This window comes from Diceros bicornis, chromosome 5 (assembly GCF_020826845.1).
Source record: "Diceros bicornis minor isolate mBicDic1 chromosome 5, mDicBic1.mat.cur, whole genome shotgun sequence".
NCBI lineage: Eukaryota > Metazoa > Chordata > Mammalia > Perissodactyla > Rhinocerotidae > Diceros > Diceros bicornis.
This window is the reverse complement of record NC_080744.1, coordinates 95,654,201-95,676,129: the sequence shown is the minus strand read 5'-3', so window position 1 is coordinate 95,676,129 and position 21,929 is coordinate 95,654,201. Positions and strand designations below refer to the sequence as shown.

The 21,929-nt window shown below is 39.2% G+C and overlaps 1 protein-coding gene across 1 annotated transcript in view; it reads left to right on the top strand.

Moving 5' to 3' along the window:
* The first annotated feature begins 1,576 nt into the window (after window positions 1-1,576).
* Window positions 1,577-21,929, top strand: part of HDGFL3 (HDGF like 3) — a 77,349-nt gene continuing 56,996 nt past the window's right edge. The window contains exon 1 of the mRNA XM_058542558.1: window positions 1,577-1,722. Within this exon, the coding sequence (XP_058398541.1) occupies window positions 1,639-1,722 (84 nt within the window). The 5' untranslated portion in view covers window positions 1,577-1,638. The remainder of the gene's footprint in view (window positions 1,723-21,929) is intronic.

Below are 21,929 nucleotides of genomic sequence, written 5' to 3'. Positions count from 1 at the left end.
AGACTAGTCTTCTACAGTGAGAAAAGAGGAAAAGATGAACCTGTAGGACTGGTGAGAAGGGTAGATAATCTAAAAAAAAAAATCAAGAGATGCAAGTAGTAAGGAAATGCATCAGTAGCTAATGTCAAGCACTATTAACAAAGTAAACAGTCCACAGGAAGTCTAGACTTTAAAGCCCCATTATTGGAAGCCCAGCACCAAGGAACAACAGCAGGGGTACACACACACACACACACACACAATTCTACAGGGCAAGTGAAGGAGGCAGATGCTTGAAGAAACTGTAGCTTCTATAAAAGGGAGACAGGGCAGGAAAGTCTAGAAGAGGGGACAGACCCCAACAAGAACTGTCCTTGTGACAAGATGAAAGCCACAGAAAGTCAGCTACACTCAGGAGATGCGCCAGCTGAGCTCTTCAAGATGGGCTTCAGGATGATGCAAGAAGCAGCATTCATTCATTCATTGGGCAGATTCAAAAAAACGTTGTCCAAAATGTTGCCAGGATTGGAAACAAGTGACCTGTTGGAATAAGTCTCTTTGACAAAACTACAGGCCTATAAGACTCAGGCATAAAGGACAACCGCTTACAGAGTTGGAGTCATGTAGATCCATGTTCGAATCCTAGCTGGGCCGTTAGGCAAATGAGACAACCTCCCGCGACTCCGGTTTACATAGCTTGCCCTGGGTGGATCGCACTGTATCGTCAAGGGCAGACCTGGGGCGAGAACCAGCAAGGTCGCTGACTCCGGATTGGTGCTCTTTCCAGCAGCCCAATGCTCAGGGCAGCGGGTCCCCTCCCCTGGGGGCCGCAGCCGACCCCCACGCCTGCAGCGCCTTTGTGCCCCACTCACCGGAGAGCACCCGCAGAAGAGGCCCGCGGGGGGCAGCCGGGCCGGGGGCGAGTCAGCGGGAGGTGGGCGTGGGCCCTAGGGGCGCCGATGGGAGCACCCCCAGTGTGACGCGGACGGACGGGGAGGGGGGCGGCCAGGTGGTGATCGGCCAGGCTGCGGCTAGCAGCTCGGGGCCAAGAACAAAAGAGAGCGGGCGGCTGGCGTCCCCCGGAGAGGGAAGACGCACCCACTGCCCGCCCGCCCGCCCGCCGAGCAGCCGGGCTGGCGCGCTCGGTTTCTCCGCGAAAGCTGGCCGTGTACCTAGGAATTAACCGGCCGGCGCGGGAGGGGAGGGAGCGGGAAGCGGGGCGGGGGGATGCTGAGCGCGCGCGAGAACAATAATAAGATCGTGTTTGCGGTCGCTGCCCGAGGAGGAATTCGGAGGAGGCGCGAGGCCCGGCGCTCGCGCCGCGCCCGGAGCCCGGGAGGGAGGCCGGCGGCGGCGGCGGCATGAGGCAGGCGACGCGGCGCCTGTGAGCAGCGCGCGGCGGCGGCGGGGACCTGGGCGCGGGCGAGAGCCGAGCGGCCGGGGCTCCCCTCCCCCGCTGCCGGGCCGTGATTTGCCGGGCCTGCGGCGCCCCCCGCCCACCCTCGCCTCAGCCGCCGCCTCGCCGCTGCCCCTCGTCGGAGCGGCCGCCCGCCCGGCTCGAGGCCCGCGGGGAGCGCGGCGCAGTCCGTCGGCCCGCGGGGGGGGGCCTCCCGGCATCTGCGCGGCGACCGAGGACGACCGGGAAGGGGAGCGGCCGGGATGGCGCGCCCGCGGCCCCGCGAGTACAAGGCGGGCGACCTGGTCTTCGCCAAGATGAAGGGCTACCCGCACTGGCCGGCCCGGGTGAGTACGCGGCCGCGCGGGCCCGCCCGCCCACCATTTTCCCTTCATGATGGCGCGCCCGCCCCCTTCCCCGTCGCCTGGGCCCGAGCCCGGAGCCGGCGCTCGCAGCCGGCCGCGGCCGGGGCTGCGCGGAGAGGACGCGCCGGGCGGAGGCGAGGGTTCCGGGCCGCGCCGTGAAGGCGGCCATCCTTCCGCCGACTTCCGAAGGCGGCCCGGGCCCCGGCAGGCCCGCCGCTGCCCTCCTCCTGGAAAGCCGGTGGGGACCGCGACCCGCGCCGCCGGGAAGCGGGCCTGGGGCGGCGGCGGCGGCTCGGGGCAGGTTCGCTGATCTACACCCGGCAGCCGGGGCGGACGTCGGGGCACGTAGAGGAGCGCAGTGCAAATGGCCGTCCACGAGCCGGCAGGGTCGGCGGCGGTGAATCCTGGAAGGGGGTAGTGGTCATTCGGAAGCCAGCAGGAGCCTCTTGGCGATCATTCATCCATCTCTCGGTGCCTCCTTCGCCATCCAGACTTGTTGAGTGTTCCTGAGCGCGATTCCGGGTCCCCCGCCTGCCCTATCATTGTCCAGGGGTACCTGCATCTCTGGTGCCCATCGTTCCTTTACACCGACACCGAATAGCCTGGAGCTTGCAGCCAGGCACTGGCTAGTGGGACCAGTAAGCTCCTCGTGCCTTTTCACCTCCATATTTGTTTTAGGTCGGATCCCAAACCTTATCCTTGGCCTCCCACACCAGTCCACCATAGCTGCCTCTTCCTGGGTAGCAAGTTGTCCCTGGGCTCTTTCTCTAGAAAGCATCTGTGTGCAATACATAGCATTAACATTTTTTATTAGGCCCTTTGAGTGAGAAAGAGATACAACACTACCATGTGTGCTTTGTGTTGTAAAATAAATCCTTTTTACTTTTAATTTTATAATAGTTGGCAGTTAATTGCTTGAAATAAAAAATATAGTGAAAAGGAGGGTCAAGACATCTTGAAGACTACATTGGTACCCTTGAGGAATAGAGATTGACATGGGAAATATTGGCGTAAATAGGAACGTGAGCTCTAAAATGTTGTACTATGGTCAAGTGAAGATAGGAAGACCAAAAAAAAAAAAAAAAAAATACAGCCATGCACAAGAAGAAGTGACATCATGGTCGGCCAGACTGAAATTTAGTGAAATTGAAGTAGTGGATGGACCTAATCACTTTTTGTAAAATGGAAGGAACACTGGGCAGGAATTGGGGGACCTGTATCTGGTCTGGGCTCATCATTTCAACTGTCTGAATATCCGTTTCTGCAACTATAAAACGATCATCGTTAGGATTCCTTCCAACACGAACAACTTCAGATTTCAAGTGGAAAAAACAGTCTTGAATAACCTAAATAGGTTCCATTAGGCTGTGCAAATAACTTTTCTCCACTTCTGAACTATGGGTTGTCCTTAATTAAGGCAAAGTTTTCATGGTAGAATAACTGGTTATTTTTATTCTATAGTGCCATATTGCTTAAAGGGGCAAGATTTGTGACTTTAGGCGTCATTTAGGGAATCTTTGAATATATTTGTCAAGTAAGAAATAAATAGCTATGGAGCGCATATATTTATAGATAGTCAAAAGTGAATTAAAGGTTATCATTACCAGTTGGTCATTTCCTTGTGACACAATGGCTTTTTTTAATCTTACCTTTGAAAAATGTCTTCCCAGAGTCTAAAAGAAAATAGACTTAAAATTTCCTGAACATGTTGCTTGCATAGGTTGGCCACCTGTCGTAATTTTGAAACAAAAAAGTGCTGCAGAAGTGGTCCTGGTTGTATATCTAATTGTACATAAAATTTCTAGCAGTTATAATTCCAAACCAAGGCAAAATGGAAAATAAAATGAGGACAGTAAAATCAATTAGGTTGTTAGATAAGATAGAATAAATACAGGAAAGAAAAATCTATGTCTGTTCACATTTAACATGACCTCCTCAAGGAAAGGACCTAAGTCTCTTTAAAAAAAAAAAAAAAAAGGATTATTTTATAGTGAGTGGCATGTTGCAATTTCCAAAGAAAGGTAAAGGTTAGGAAAAGGTATTTGAGTCCCTACTCTTTGTTAGTTATAGTGCTGTATACTTCATATATTTTCTCATTTTATTTTCATCCTAGTTCTATGAGACATATCCCCATTTTACAGCTAGCTATAGCTTTGTAGATAATGATGTTATAAAATATCCTGAAAAAAAATCCTACATAATCAAATTTCAAATACTATCACTTGATCTGAAGGCCAGTAACGTTGGGATTCTATATGGCCCAAAGGAATCCAACCTAGGAGTGAAAGGGTGGGGGAAACATGTCAATTCAGGCTGTGGGGAGGAGCTTTCTCACAGTCAGAGCTGGTCCATGCTGGAATAGAGAAGCAACTTCCCTGCTGTAGGGAAGAAGTTTGGTCCTAGGCAGCCCCTTGGGAGGAGTGTGGGCCAGGAGGATTCAGATGTCTAGTAAATTTGGTGAGGTTGGATTCAGCTTCCTGCTGGGCTTCACACTCTGTGACCTTAGGCGTGTTCTGTAATCTTTCTAAGTTTCAGTTTACTAGTATATAAAATAGGGATACTTCTCACCTCATAGAGTAGTGTATGTGAAAGCACGAAGCAGTGGTACTTGAATATTCGTACCTTTTTTCCTTTCAAAAATTTCTAATTTCTCCCCCGTATCACTGCACTTTTTAAATTTTCAATTCTTAGAGATTTATTTTTTCCAATGTTTTATCATCAAAACTTCCAAACATATAGAAAAGGCAAAAGAATTGTGCAGTAATATCTACCCATATATCTACCACCTAGATTCTACAATTAATATTTTACTATACTTGCTCTATGACATATTTGTTCATATATCCATCCCTCTGGCCATACAGCAGTCTATCTTATTTTAATGCGTTTCAAAGTAAGTTACAGACATCACTATAATTTACTCCTAGACACTTCAGCATGCATATCATTAACTAGAGGTCAATATTTTTTATAGATCCTCTTTTTTGCCACTTTTGAGGTAAAATTTACGTAGACTGAAACACATGTTAAATGTATCATTCAGTGAGTTTGACAAATGTGTACACTGGTATAATAACAAACCCCTACCAAGATATAGAATGGTACCAGTACCCATGAAAGTTCCCTCATGCCTTTTCCCAGTTTATTCCTGTCCTCCTCCCTGTTCATATGTGTTATTTTAACATTAAATAGCAGCTAGCTATTTCTAATGGGGTATATTATATATAACGTTAAAAATCAGACATTCATTTATGCCTAAGGATTAACTAGCTTAATACTAGAAAGTACTTAGGCTAAAACAAGAGTCTCTGAACCCTGTTGGTAAAAAAATTTGAGCATGTATCCCAAATATGTGTAAATTTACTTTAAAATTACATATATGTGCTTCGTACTATTACATACATTATAAAATAAATACAAAAAGGAACTAAAAAGGATGACTTGATATAAACAATATTTTATGTTTTAAAGTTCCTATTGGCAAAATATCACTAATAGTAATAGATTAAGTCCATATTTTTAAAAGTATTAATTTTTGGAATATTTTTTGCCTGCTTCTTGTGAGATCTGACTAGATGGTTACAGTTTCTATCTTCTAAATAGATTTTCTAGACTAGAACTATCGGCTCAGCCATTTCCTTGTTTTCTTGTGCTTATATTATTAGTATGATCTTTGCAGGACTCCTTTTAGCCACTTGTTTGTTTGGCGAGAATTCACTTGGAAGTGGATATTCCATAATTCTGCTCAACCTTGCACACACAAATGGCAGTAAATCACAATATGCCCAAAGTGAATAAATATAACCATCTGAATAAGGACACTAGTATCAATTTTTGTATTGAATATTAGTGAAATTTACTTTTTAGGTAAAAGATTAAGAAACTAAAATAGAAGCTGTACTATTTTCTTCTCACGCTCACCACTCCCTAAATCATCGTGTGTATCCTCTGAGGTGTGAGCACTCTGCTTATGTTACCTCTGCTCTAAAAGATGACAAAACAATACAAAAAACCAAAACTCTTGTTTCAACTGAAGAGCTTTTTTAAATTTAAAAACTTTATATGAGAACTCTCCACATTGCTAGTAGGAGAGTAAATTGATATGATCACTTTAGCATACTAGCCTGATCTACTCTAGTTAAACACATGCCTACCTTGTGACTTAGCAGTCTGTTCTAGGCATATACCCAAGAGATATGAGTGTTTATGTCCACCAAAAGACTTGCACAAGAATTCTCATACATAGCAGTTTTATCCATAATAGCGGAAGACTGAAAACAATCCAGGTGTCCATCAACGGGAGAATGGATGCACAAATTTGTAGTATATTCATGCAGTGGAGTACTACTCAGCAATAAAAAGGAACAAACTACTGATGCCCACAAAAATATGGATGAATCTCAAAAATATAAGGTTGAATGAAAAAAGCCAAACACAAGAGAGTACATTCTGTATGATTCCATGACGGTCAAAAACAGGCAAAACTGATCAATGGATCTAGGTGGTGCTTACATGAGGGTATACATTATATAAAGATTTATCAAGCTGCACATTTAAGATTTGTGCACTGTACTGTAAGTTATACCTCAATTTAAAAAACATGCACTTTTTATGAGGTGGGGAAAAAGAAGAATCCAATACTCCAAGCTTCTTCATGGATTGAATTTTACCCTTCTTAGCTTTCAACGAGAAATTTTTTTGCTCTAAGGCTTTAGTCTTACCAAGTTGCATCTTCTATTCCATTTTGACTGTTTTAGAAACTTCATTTACCACTTTAGATCTTTCTCTTGAGGCTTCTTTTTAGTTCTGGTTTCTGCCTCTGTTTTGTTTAACTGCATTAGAGTCTTTCTGTTCCTTTCATACTAAATCATTGCTCATCATATGTTTTTGTTGAGGAAGATTGGCCCTGAGCTAACATCCATTGCCAGTCCTCTTTTTGCTTGAGGAAGATTGTCCTTCAGCTAACATCTGTGCCCATCTTCCTCTATTTTTTTTTGTATGTGGGTCGCTGCCACACCATGGTCTGATGAGTATTGTAGGTCTGTGCTCGGGATCCAAACCCACGAACCCCGGGCCACCGAAGTAGGGTGTGCGTGACCTTAACCACTATGCCGCCAGGCTGGCCCTTGCTCATCATATTTTTGATCTAGCATCAACCTTTCACTTGATAACACAAGAATAAAGCATTTGGCTTACCATTCTACAACAGCTTGAAGAGCTGAACTCTTACTGAACTTTTATTGAGCACCTACTGTATCTAAGGCACTGTGTGAGGTGTAGTTTATCATTTTTCTACCAACAGATTACATTTGCAGCAATTTAAAAATGTGATTATAGTTAAATAATTAATGTATTTATGTTAAATTAATATAAATACTGGTTGGGAATCCTCAGTTTCTGATCCATAGCACTTCAAATTTTTGTCACCTTTGACAATAAACTACTAGACTTTGAGACTTTATTTCTCAAGACCAGACTACAAATTTTTAGCGAATCACTTGGGATTTAGGTTCTTTTTAATCTCAGCATAAAGTATGTTTATAATCTTCATTACTTTGGCCTGAATCCAAAGAATTCCATCATTTGTACATTCCTCAAGTGGCACAGGTTCACTCAGCCTTTTCCGCAGGGGCTATCTTCACGTTGTCAAGGAACTAGCAAGTTGTCTCATTTTCGTCCGTTCAACCCTGGGAGCAAATAGGCAACTGAAACTCTCAATATCAAAATGTACATTTCCCATTGTGCCCATTTCAACCAGATGAATCTGTATTTCTGGCACATCCCGTTTGGAATGCCCTAATGACTACTATTTCCCCATGATTTGGAAAATATTGTTAATTCTCTGAAGTCAAGTTTCCACTATATGTTTGATTCTTTTGGAAAATGAGTAATGGTTTAAAATTATATATGACTTTATTGAAAATATCTGTTAGCATTAGAAAAACATTATAGACTAGTAAGTATAGCAAACATAATAGAGGAAGAGCCCAAATATTTCTATTTATTGGAGAAAGTTATCTTGTATCATGGAACAATCTCCAGATGTTAGATCAGAATCTAGTCCACTTGGTACAGTTATTAGTCCACTGCAAAAAGACTTCCTAATCATTTTGAGCAGTGCCACTGAAGGCATGGTCTGCAGACTCTTACATATCAGTGACAAGATAGGTACAGAAATTGAGAGTAAGAGTTTAGAAATTTTTTTTAGCAATATGATAGAGTAACTGTATGTCTTGGAATCTAACCATAAAAAAATGAGGTTTGTATTTTGTATGTCTTTTAATTTTATTTTTCTAATAATTCATCTTTAATATATTTTATAAAAATGTCAGTCTCTAACAAATTAGAAATTAAAAAAAATAATAAAACTAGTCCTTCATGTAGAGGACCTTTAAAGGTCAGTAGTGGTCCTTGCACCTAAAACAATTTGCTCATACTGTAAACTGCTTGAACTATCTTCAACTATTTAAAAGGGAGAATGGATTGACATTCATGTTATCAATATTAATTTCACCTGTGTAGAATACTTATTACACAAGTAATGTCCATTGTAGAAAGATTAATATCCCTATCATATCTAGTTATAAACATCATGAGTATGCACCTGTATTTGTAGGTATATAATTTTTGTAATACATATAATTTTGCATCTTTTTTAGAAACACTTTATAAAGTGTTTATGAAGATAAACACTGTATCTTAGATGACTTTCAATGGTGTTGAATACATTTCTATAACATTATTTGTAATAGCTATTTGGTAATTTATGGTATGAACCTATTTATTATAAATAATATCCACTTCCTATTATAGGACATTTAGATTATTTCCAGTTTTTTACTATAAAATAATGCTCTGAGAAACATTCTTTTACCTAAATCATTAGTTATTTCTTTAGAAGTCTCTGAACATTATATTTCTGAGTCAGGGGGCATTTGCATGTTTTAAAGCTTTGAAATTATATTGTTACATTGCCCTCCAGAGAAGTTTGACTTTCTTACCCACTAGCAGAATAAGAGAATATCTGTTTTCTCACATTGTCATTAAAAGTAGATGATTCAAATTTTTAAAAAATCTTTGTCATTTTTAATAAACACAAATATTTAATTGAATTTCTTTGGTTACAAGTTAGGCTGAATATATCATGTATGATATATATCAAATCATATATACGTGTCGTGATTACAAGTAAGGATGAATATATATGATTACACTACCATGAGGTAGATAACCCCGTAAGAGAACCAAGATTTAGCTTAAGAAATTCAGCTAAGGTCACACGCGTAATAAGTGTCTTAATCTCAGACTATTACAAATGGCACAAGAACATAAGAAATGTGATATCAGATTAGGTGAAAGGACTGAAGAAACATTTGGCAGTTAGGTAAGAAGACCATATATATTTGTGTGTGTGTGTGTGTGTAGTACAAGTTGCTATGAAGCTGGCAATGCTAAATCAGAGAATGTAACTTTTATTATAATGTAACATTTATTATATTATCTTTCTCTAGTCTTTATCTCTTTGAAACCCATGTGACACAAGGCAATATAAAAAGAGATAAGACAGTTATGCAAATAGACAAAGCAGAGACCCATTAAAACCATTCTGGATGAATAGAATGGTATTGACTTAGGTACAGGTTCCAGATCTTTGTGAGTGAGAGAACACATGTACTTTAACTGTCAGGTAGGGTGGTTATCAGCGTTGCTGGTTCAGTAGAGCCTAGAAGCTAAATCAGAACTCCTCCTTTCCCCTGTAGCGTTTTGCCAGTTTTCTGCATTCTTAATCCCTGTAACCACATTTTCCTATGTTATTTCGCGGCCGTTCATATACTTAATCTCCTTTCAGCTGATTGAAATACAGGTAGTAACTGAATTTTTCTATTATATCTTCTTCTTACTTAAATAAGAATTTGCTGCAGTTAGGTGAAGAACCATTTATATAGTCACAGAGAGCCACATAGAGGTAAAGAGAATGAGTAATAATGATTGGTGAGCTCAAGGCTTCAGAATGATAACCTCCAGATTTCCAAGAAAGATTTCCTACGATGTAGGGAAAGACAACTCCACCAGGAGTTAAGAGACAAGCACCACATTCTGCCGCTGTCTTGGTTTGTTAGGTTTGAGCCTCTTTTTTATTACAACCTCTTTGTAAAATAGGAAGGATGGTAATTCTTACTCTCTTTTCCTTCTTTTTTCCTAGAGATGAAATGTTAAAATGTACATGAAAGAAGTGTTTGCTAATTAAGTACCTAATAATTACCTCCCAAGAACACCAGACTTCTTATTATAGAATGCTAGGAACCTAGTAAAGTCTCAATACAGTCGGCCCTCGGTATCCACGGGTTCCTCCTCTGTTGGTCGAATCCGCGGATACTGGCCAACTAAGGGACTTGAGCATCCGCAGATTTTGGTGTCCGTGGGGAGTCCTGGAACTAATCCCCCACAAATTCCAAGGGATGACTGTAAATGCTTTTGTGGTTTGGCAGGTGTGTCTTTCAGCAGTTTCCATGTGGCTTTATAATAGTGAATTGGCTCTAGGCTCTGGGAGTTATGGGGATTTCCCATTGTTAGCCCTCCTTCAGGTTCCTGAGTGTGATGGGCCATTTCTAGAGGTTCCCCATAGCTTCAGGATTTGGGGGCAGACTAAACTGGACTATGTTAGCATAAAAAAGGGTCCGTGAATAAACTACTCTTCGCACTTGATCACTGAGACTCAAGCTGAGTGGATTTTCTAAGTCTGATTGTAGAGTCACTAAGGCTACCCAGAAGTGGAGGTATCCAGTTTTCAAACTGGAGGAGAGTTAGTGGTAACAAAGTTGCCTCCATGGGGACTGGAAAATGCTTGCTAACATAGTAGTAACTTTTTAGTTTCTATTGCAAAATGTGTTTAAGTTGAGAGTTGTAATAAGTGATAGGTTCAGTTAGATTCAGTAGTGGTTAGCAAATAATAGGAGTTTCACAGAAGATTCAAAATTTTTATGTAGAGAGGAATGTCAGAAAGTAAACTCACGGCTTTAGATTTTGTTTTCCTCTTTCTTTGTCACCAAAGTAGAACTTTCGTACTAATGGCATCTTTAATTTTGGAAGAAATGCGTATTCAGAGCAACATTATAAATTCTCAGTGCATTTTTTTCAGAGTTAGTGTATGTGGAATGGATTGAAAATTAATTCCCTCTAAAACTGAGTTTGACTTTTAAAATGAGACCATTTTCAAACAAGGCATAACTGTTCTTATCGCCTTCACTGGACTGCTCCATGAGGATTAAGTCAGTAATTTTGAAAAAGTATTTAGACCTTGAAGATGAGTCATTGCTGCTGGTTGATTCTGATGCAGTCTAGTCTAGTGGCTTTCAGACTTTTTTGACTATAACTGACAGTAAGAAATGAATATTAATTTCATACACACACACCAGAAAAAAATTTTCACCAAATCATACTATATGTAATACATTCTGATATTTTTATATTTCATTTTGTGTAAAACCAGTTTGCAACCAACTAAATCAATTTCACTACCTACAGTTTGAAAATCACTGGTCTGGTCTATTAGGCCAAAGGGAAATTAATCTATGTGAGTTGTACATGTTTATATAGAACAGTAGTTGGATTTTTGAGATGAGTTAACAGTCCTGAGCTTTTTATTCTGCTGTAGCCGTAGTCTTACCTGAAGGTCACATAAATATAAAAAGTGAAAGTTAGATTATGTTAGGTCATTTAACCATCCAGGCCAGTATTTCCCTTGATCTCAAAAGGCTGGGTATATAGATCAAATATTTCTACTCTCATCTTCCTTCTTATCTGTGAACTGCAAATGTATCTATAAGTTTCTTGAAACTAATTGTAGTTTCATATATACGCCTTCTTAAGGATAATAAGCTCCATACATTTGCTAACTACCTGGTTATATACGTTGACCGCATAGTGTTTCCTGGCTGATAATATTGAGGCTCTGGGTTTTTCTATGACTCCATTATGTTAGATGAAATTATCTGGGAACAAGAGCGACAATATTAGATTAATCTTTGTGTAATGCCAGGTAGTCGAGAATCGGGTTGTTCTCCAGCTCAGGCTTTTGTTCCTGTTGTTGCTTACTGGCCCTATCTTGTGTTATGTGAGGTGGCAGGGGAAGGACAAAGCCTTTGATAGAGTTATGAAATATGATGGTCTCCATTGTTCATTTTTAATAAGCCCCTTGTCTGGGGAAAAGATTTATGTAACTATAAGGGATCGGGTAACCCAGAACAAATGTGTCCTTTGTTTTTATATTGTCATAAAAGCAAATTATAGAAGTAGAACAGTTCAACAAGAGCGGGCAGTTGGAGAAGTTTGTTGAAGTGAAATGGAGATGACGGTGATTGAAGGCTACCCCTTTGCTCCACTAAAATTGCTTCTCGTTCAGTATTATTGTAAACTCTAAGTAAGTGCTTGACCTCTCCCTTTTTTCTTGGTATACCAGCCACCTCCTGGTTTGACTCCTTATCCAAATTAGACTCACGTGATCACTTGAACTGCTCTCACTGTAGTCTGCTTTTTACTTTGGTGCATTCACCCTACAACCCTTTCCTGGGTCATGCTTATAATCTGTCTTCTCTGCTCAAGCAAATCGTCTACAGAGACCAGCTGGAGATAGTCACAAAGCCACGCAGACTGGGACCTGCTCCAAGATTAATTTCATCTAGGTCCTCAACACTGCTTATCAGTCCTTTTACTTGCCCTGGGTCAGCTCCTTGTCAGTTCTCGCAGGTGTTAGTAGATACTTTTACTACTCTCTTCCAACTCAACTTCTTTCCTCTCACTGTTAGCAAATCATTTTACCTTCATATTTCGTGCGTTCATTTTCAAGATGCAGTGGAAGAGCAAGAGCCCTGTGGGCAGATGACGCAGTGTCTGCATATTGCCTGTAGCCCTCAACTGATGAATGACCTTGGTTAGATTACCTGATTCTTAGCCTCCACAGACTCATCTGTAAGATGAGGACAATGATGACTTCTTCTCAGGATCATTTCAAGGATTTTGAACATAAAGAGCCTGTAGTTGAACAGAGGATCAAAAAATGCTCATTTCACTCCTCTTCACCTCTTCCCCATCCTCCTACTAAGACCCTCCTCTTGCTTGACCCCTCTCTTTTCCTTCTTTCATTCAGCGTTCAGTAAATATTTTTTGAATGTTTGCTATGTCCCAAGTACTCTGATAGGTGCTAGAGGTAGAGAAGTGACCTAAACAAAGTGTTTGTTCTCATAGACTTTAACTCAGTCTTCAGCCTCTTCCCCTCTACTAGCTCTTTTTCTTCAGACTGGAAATAATAATCTCTCCCATCTCTCAGGCACTGCTGTGTCTGCTTTCCTTGGTAGCCAAGCTTCTTAAATAACTGACCTTCCTGTCTCTTTCTCACCCCTCTCCCAGAGGTCACCGTGACCTACCAATCCAAAGAACACATTTCAATCCTTATTTTGCCTCTGTGGAACTTAATACTGCCTTTTAAAAATTCTCTTCCTTTGGCTTCCCTCATGTGTTTCTTTTCTTGTAAGGTTCTTCCTTCTTCCACTTCTCTGACCATGCCTTTGCAGGCTCTTCTTTTGCTTCAAGCCACCATTCTTCAGAGTAATATCTTCCAAACCTCTGTTTCAGACCCAGAGTCACTATTGTGAGCTTCTGATCCATATATCCAAATACCTACTAGACAGCTCCATCTAGCTGTCCCTCAGGTACCACAAATTCATTGTCATAACTAGTCTAGCCGCCCCTCCCCACCCAAGTATTCCTGTTTTAGTGAAAGATTACTATCTAGCTAGTCACCCCCAAAAATAAAGACCTCAGATATCCTAGATGCTCCTTTTTCTTTACCTCCTGTATCTTATTGATCACCTAATGATGTCAAGATGGGCTGTGCAAGTGGAGGCTGGTAGTAATTCTGCTAGAGAAAAGTGGTGTGAAATTTGACTCATCACACAGCCCAGGGCAATGTAAGGATGCTAAATGCAAAAGGACCTGAGGCATATTCATGTTGTAAACAAGATATAATTTCAGCAAAACCTTATGACATTAAATTAATATTATTAATTGGATTTTATTGGTGGCATCATTTTATTTCTATTTAGTATATAAATTTATCTTGGTTTTATAGTGTATGATTACAATAGTACTATTGTTATATTTGTGCATATTTCAGAACATTATGATAAAATTTTGTAACAATTTAAGATGCCACAGTTTAAGAGGCCTCAACAGACTAGAATGAGTTCTTGACAGTGAGGGATCTAGAAACAAAGACATATAAGGAGATACTTAGAGATTTGAATGTTTAGTCAAAGAAGGAAAGATGAAAGGGCTGTGATAGTGATCTTCAAATATTTAAAAGACTCTTATATGAAAGAAGAAATAGGAAACATGGGGTAGCAAAAAGAGCATATGCTTTGGAGCCAAGGAGGTATGAGTTCAAATGAAGCTCCACCACTTAGTAACTGTGCCATCTTGGGCAAGTTACCTAATCTCCCTTAGCCTCTGTTTCCTCTTCGCTGAGATGGACATAGTATTACCCACCCCACAAGGGTGTTGAGAGAACTAAGTTAAACCTAAAAGAGATAAGTTAGTTAAAAGTACCTAACACATAATTGAAGCTAAGCAAATACTAGTTCCTTTCTTTCTTTGATAGTTTCTAAAAGAGTAGAACTAGAATTAGAGGATAGAAGTTTTGAACTGATTTAAGTAGGTTTACTTTAAGGAAGAACAGTTAAGAAAGAGAAAGTCTTAGCATTAATTTTTGAGAGCTTGTGTGCCATTAATTCATTTAATCATCACAGTAACCCTATATACTATATTTAATCCCCTTTTTTACAGATGGAAAAACTTGAATTTTAGAGAGATTTTAAGTATCTTCCCTAAAAATTTTCCAATTATAGTAAATGATAAACCAGAGACCTGGCTCCAGAGGCTGTACTTGAACCATTATGGTATATTGTGTTTTATCTCTAGTAATGCAAGTTTATTTATCCATTCATTCAACAGCTGTTTACTGAATGCCTGCTATACTCCAGGCACTGTTCTAGAAGCAGAGGTCATAGTACAGAACGTGACAAAGAACCTGCCTTCAAGTGATTTTTCTCTAAGGAGAAAAATAAGTGGTTGAGGGGGATAGGGAGTGCTAGCAGGGTAGAGAGTATAAAGAGGATCTTGCCGTGTTAATATAGAATGTTCAGGGAAAGCCTCTCTAGTAAGATGGCATTTGAACAAAGACCTGAAGGAAGTAAGGGAGGAGCCATGTGGATATTGTGGGAAAAGCATTCTAGGCAGAGAGAAGAACAAGTCCTGCATAATTAATCTTTTTCTTAAGAATAATTTTCCTTAACTATTTTCACTTATTTATTTTTCTAGATTGACTTTAGTAGCTCCTTGAGTTTCAAGACAAATTTCAATGGGATTTTAGTTTGAAGTGATTAAATTATAAATTAATATGAGAGATGACACTTTTTCCAATATTGAGGCATTCCAGCCAGAAAGATGCAATGTTTTTCTCTATTTTTCTATCTCAGTAAAATTTTATAGTTTTCTTCATAAAGTATCCAGACTTTTTTCTTTTTTTTCAGGGGAAAATTGGCCCTAAGCTAACATTTGTGCCAGTCTTTCTCCTTTTTCTTCCTTTTTCCCCCTCAAAGCCCCAGTACATAGTTATGTATAGTTGTAAATTCTTCTAGTTCTTCTATGTGAGGCACTGCCACAGCATGGCTACTGACAGATGAGTGGTATGGTTCCGTGCCTGGGAACCAAACCCGGGCTGCCAAAGCAGAGCACAACCAACTTTAACCGCTAGGCCGTCAGGGCTGGCTCCACACATTTTTTTTTTTAAGTTACTGTTTTGCTATTGTTGATGCTTTTATAAATTGAATTTTGGTTGCTCAGACAAAAATCTTGGTGTCATCCTTGACTTCATAGTTTTGCTTACCCCTCAAATCTAGTCTGTTGGCAAATCCTGTTATTCCAACTTTAAAGCGTGTGCAGAATCCAGCCTGTTCCACTGACACCATTCTTGTCTAAATCACTTATCTCTTAACTGGATTATTTTAGTAGATTTCTAATTGATCTCTCCATTTCCATTTTTGCCTTTTAAAAGTCTGTTCTCAACAGAGCAGGCATGGTAATCCTGTTAAAATGGAATATAGATCCAACTTGCTCTCCTCCTTGCTCTACTCCAGCCATATTGGCCTCCTTGCTGTTCCTTGAACATGCCAGTCATACTGCTGCCTCAGGGACTTTGCTCAAGCTCTTCCCCAGATATCTCCCAGACCTTTTCCAAGTCTTATTCAAATGTCCCTTTCACAATGAGAAATTTTAAACCATCCTGTTTAAAATTACAACCATGTCTTTATCCTTCACTCTGTTTTTTTTTCTTTTGTAGCTCTTTTTACATACATACTAAGTAATTATTTATTATAGTTATTTACTGTTTTGTTTTCCCCCTTGAGGGCAAGGATTTTTGTCCCTCGTTCATTGGTGTATCTTTAGCACCTATAATAGTGCCTGGCGCACAGGAAACACTCAATAAATATTTGTTGAATGACTGAATTCAAATTTTTTGTTTTTCTGATGAAGAAGATTGTCCCTGAGCTAACATCTGTGCCAGTCTTCCTCTATTTTTTATATGTGGGTCACCGCCACAGCATAGCTTGATGAGTGGTGTGTAAGTCCACGCCTGGGACCTGAACTCGCAAACCCCAGGCCCCCAAAGTGGAGCATGCGAACCTAACCACTACACCACTGGGCTGGCCCCTCTATTATAATTTTTTAAGTCTCAGTCACTGTAGTTACATCTTTTCATTACTAATTTTATGTATGTTTTTTAACTTTTGTCAAAAAATTAGATTGCCAAAGGTATGTCACTTTATTATTTTTTTCCCCAAAATTCTGCTGTTGGTCTTTATTTCTCCTTTTTTTTTGGTTAATCAATTTTCCTATTTTTTCCCTTATATCATTAATTTCTGATTTTGTCTTCACTACCTTTCCCCAGTATATTTTTCTTTTCTTCCATTTTAAACTTCGTGAAATAAATTCTTAGTTAATTTCTTTGAAAATTTTTTTTGAAAATGAAAAATTTAAAAGCTAGGAGCTTTCCTCAGGTCAGATTTGGCTTCAACACGTAGATTTGGATAGTTGGTGTTTTCTAGTCATTTTCAGAATAGATTTTAATTATGATTTTCTTTTCTTATTTGGCCCAAGAGATATTTGAGAGAATTTTAGAAATAATTGGTTGAAAGTTTTTGTATAATGTTTTATTATTGTTTTTAATATGATTACCTTGTAGTCAGAGTATATATCCTTTTAAACTAATTTTTAATTTATTGAGTTTTGTTTTAATATGTGATCAACTTTTAAAAAACATTCTTTGTATTCCTGAAAAGAAAGCTTCTGTGGGATTCAGTCCTATTATATTTTTACGTTATCTCCTGATATTTTTTACTATTTATTTAATAAATTTCAGGGCTTCATTTGGCACATAAATGTTTATGACTTATAACTACAGGGTAGAATGTACCTTTTGTCAAAATACAGTCATGTGTCACTTAACAGCGAGGATAGAGGATACGTTCTGAGAAATTTGTTGTTAGGTGGTTTCGTTGTCCAAACATCAGTGTGTACTTACACAAACCTAGATAGTATAGCCTACTACACACCCAGCCTATATGCTACTAATCTTCTGGGACTACTGTCATATATGCAATCTGTCATTGACTGAAACGTTTTTATGCAGCATATGATTGTATAGTGATCCACTTCGTACTATTTCATTCTTTTTTAGCTCATAAGTTATCGTGCTTTTTCTGATATTAGTCTTGTAACCTGCTTTTATTTTTGTATACATTTGGCTGATGTATCTTTATCCAGCCTTTTACTCATAACTTTTCTGTTCTAAGATGTCAATTGTATAAACAGTAAATATGTAGCTTAATTTTGTTGTTTTTTGACCGCCCATAGGAGATTTTCCCCTTTTCTCCTTTGCTGACAGTCTTCTTTAAGATTTTATGTACTTTTTTGGTTAGTAGAAATGCTTCCTGGTTTTAAACAGATTGTTGTGTAACATTTTTAATTTCTATCATTGAAACTTTCCTTTTTTGATTTTCCAGTGATCTCAATGTAAAGGTGGGGCTATGTGAATTGGGTAACACTAGTGTTCTGCCATCATAATCCCGTTAAGTGTTTATCGAGTGTATATTCTGAGTTACTCTCTATGATAGACTTAGGGTTATAAAAATGAATGAGGGGGCTGGCCCGGTGGCATAGTGAATAAGTTCACGTGCTCCACTTCATCAGCCTGGGGTTCGCAGGTTCAGATCCGGGGCGTGGACCTCTGCACCGCTTATCAAGCCATGCTGGGCAGGCGTCCCACATACAAAATAGGGGAAGATGGGCACAGATGTTAGCTCAGGGCCAATCTTCCTCAGCAAAGAGGAGAATTGGCAACAGATGTTAGCTCAGGGCTAATCTTCCTCACCAAAAAAAAATGAATGAGACATGACCATACCTTTAAAGAGCTTGAGATAGGTTAAGGAACAGAAGCATAGGTGTATAGAGAAAAAGAATAAAAGTGAGATGTGTGTAGAAAGTGATGACAAGATTTTCCTGTCAATGAGGCGGCTAGACTAAAGGAACAAGAAGTAACTAAAACTGACCAACCCAGAAGGAACATGAAAAAGAGAATAAATGGGGACTTTTTTTATTGACATTTCATTACAAAAAGGCTGAGTTTCAGCCCTTGTTTGTCATAGGACATTGAAGTGTAGTTTTTAGAACTACCTAGTTACTGTCCTATTACTTGTTATAGGACTATGTGGTCTTACTCGTTAGAGAGAGAAAATACTGCATCCTGGATGAACCTTCCCTTACGTTTTGTGCTATTGCTTCTTCTCTCCCTGCAGACAATTTTGAAGTCTTTAATGAAAAGTTAAATGATTGTTACCTCCTGAGACATAAGATTTAAGATGACTTCAGTGTTGTTGTTATTTTAGGGAGATGGATGAGAAAACTAAAATGCATTAATCTTTTTGACCAAGTGGCTTGCTCAGAGTTACAGAACAAGTTAGTAGAAAGAACTGCACTAAAATCTGTTGACCTTTTTACTCACCTCCATGGGATGAGAGGAATAAATGAAAGGAAATACGGAATTCACATTAACCATTTTGATAATTAGATGGAAACCTTGATTTAATTTAGAAAATTTAAAGCTCAGGTAAGAAAAGGGTTTAAACCAGCCTTGGGATGAGTTATTTATGTGCTCATTATAATTTTTTTTCCTTTTTTAATTGTGGCAAAAGACACATAACATAAAATTGACTATCTTAACTATTTTTAAGTGGACAATTCGATAGTATTAAGTGCGTTCACATTGTTGTGCAGCCATCACCATCATCCACCTCCAAAACTCTTTCAAAATCTTGCAAAACTGAAACTCTGTACCCATTAAACAATAACTCCGTATTCCCATCTACCCTTAAACCCTGTCAGCCACTGTTCCACTTTCTATGAATTTGACTACTCTAGGTACCTTATATAAGTGGAATCATACAGTAAATGTCTTTTTTGTGACTGGCTTGTTTCACTTAGCATAATGTCCTAAAAGTTCATCCATGTTGTAGCATGTGTCAGAATTTATTCCTTTTTAAGGCTGAATACTATTTCATTGTATGGCTGAATACTATTTCATTGTGTGTATATATCACATTTTGTTTATCTGTTCACCTGTTGATGAAAATCTCGGTTGCTTCCATCTTTTAGCTTCAGTAGTCCCCCCTTATCCACGAGGACACATTTCAGGACCCCCCAGTGGATGCCTGAAACCACGGATAGTACTGAACCCTATATATACTATGTTTTTTCCTATACATACATACCTATGATAAAGTTTAATTTGTAAATTAAGCACAGTAAGAGATTAACAACAATAGCTAATAAGAAAGTTGTTTGGGGAACCATTATTAAGTAAAATAAGGGTGACTTGAACACAAGCACTGCGATGCTGCGACAGTTGATCTGATAACCGAGATGGCTACTAAGTGACTAAGAGGCAGGAAGCCTATATAGCGTGGATACGCTGGACAAGGAGATGATTCAGGTGAGGTAGGGGCATGGTGCAGGACGGCACTAGATTTCATCACACTATTCAGAACGGTGCTCAATTTAAAACTTATGAATTGTTTATTTCTGGAGTTTTCCGTGTAATATTTTCGGACCACAGTTGACTGCAGGTAACTGAGACCACGGATAAGCGGTGACTGCTGTATTGTGAAGAATGCTGCTATAAACATGAAGAAACAAATATGTCTTTTAGACACTGCCTTTAAGTCTTCTGGATATATCCCCAGAAGTGGAATTGCTGGATCATGTGATACTTTTATTTTTAGTTTTTTGAGGAAACACCATACTGTTTTCTAAAGGGACTTCATTTTACATTCCCGCCAAGAGTGCACAAGGGTTCCAATTTTTCCATATCTTTGTCAACACTAATTATTTTCTAGTTTTTTGATAGTAGCATCCTGATGGGTGTGAGGTGATATCTCATTGTGGTTTTGCTTTGCATTTCCCTAATGATTCGTGATGTTGAGCATCTTTTTATGTGCTTATTGGCCATTTGTCCATCTTTGGAGAAATACCTATTCAAGTCCTTTACCCATTTTTTAATTGGGTTATTTGGTTTTTTGTCATGGATGTGCAAGGGTTTTTTTAGATATTCTAGATATTAACTCCTTATCAGATATGACTTGCAAATATTTTCTCCCATTGTGTGGGTTGCCTTTTTTCTCTGTTGATTGTGCTCATTGTAATTTGTTTAGATAAGTAAAGAACGGGACTCTGAAGAGATATCCCTGGGACAGTGAGTTTTTATGGAAGTCTGTATGCCACATATGTAGGGAAGGCAAGAGCAGTGAAATATGAGTCCTGGGGTCATTGTGCTGTTATCAGATACATGGAATAGAACAAGAGAGGAAGCTACTGAAAGATGAAAAGGCAAAACTGAAGACAAACTCTATAAATTTGCCCACTCCTAGACTTATATGAGGCACTTGGGTGGAATTGAGAACCAGGAAAATGAGATGGTGTTCAGAAAATGCCTGTGAGTGATAATTTAAATGATCATATGAGTTTTTACATAGGTAAGGCGGTCAAGATGGTTTGGCTAAGCTACCACATTTATTTGTCAAAAACAGGCATAGTTTAAGACTAAATATGGTTTGATTTTGATTTATGCCAAGAATTATTCAAATTTTCATATGTTGAATTTCATCCCTGAGACATAAACTGAATGAAGCAGTCGCTGAGAAAATTATCTAAAAAGCGCTCTATTTTCTGAACACTCTTATGCCAGAAACCAAGTCTTGTCCTCTACTTGTGGAACTATTACAACTAGCTCATTGTGCTTTGATTTTTTTCTTATTTTATTAACAATTACATTGAAACATCAAAAGTTAACATTAGTTTCCTAATCAGAATAATTGCCATTGTCTGCTCTTTTAACTGTGGCATTTATTGGTGTTGTCTTCTTACATCTACTTTCTATTATTAAATATTTGTTTAGCAACCCTGGCAGGAGCACAAGTTTATTGAAGTTTTTTGGTTTTGTTCTTTGCTTTTGTTTTTTTATTTTTAGATTGGTGGTTTTGGCAGAACGACAAAAACTATCTTTACATCTTTATCCTTAAAAAGAGATAAATTACAATAGGATGATGCATTTAGCAGATGGTTCTAAATCCTTAGAATGTTATTAATGCTGCTATAGGTTAATTGAGGCTTTTGATAGATTATCACGCTTGTGCTTTGATTCAGTGATTTTTGGCTTCTGTCTGATATCAGCAGTCTAGGGCATAGGTCCCTCTTTTCAGAGGCATTCAGGATGATTGCTGCTATCTTAAATTTGAAAGTATACAGAGTATTTCCTCCTTCCAACCTTTCTGTTATTTCTTCCCTCTCCCACAGGCTTTTTAAGAGTCCTTTTGTGCTAGGCCTTATGATTATCCAAAATCATTCTGTATGGTATTCTACCACATCTGTGTTCTTCAAATGTTTTTTTCAATGAAGAAAATTAGGATGTCAACAGTGATGCTATTAAATAAGAAAGGCCAGAGTGGAAAGTATATAAACACTGTCAATAACAAGCAGAATCAAGAAATTAGCCAAATATAAGACAGACTTTGAGGAACATG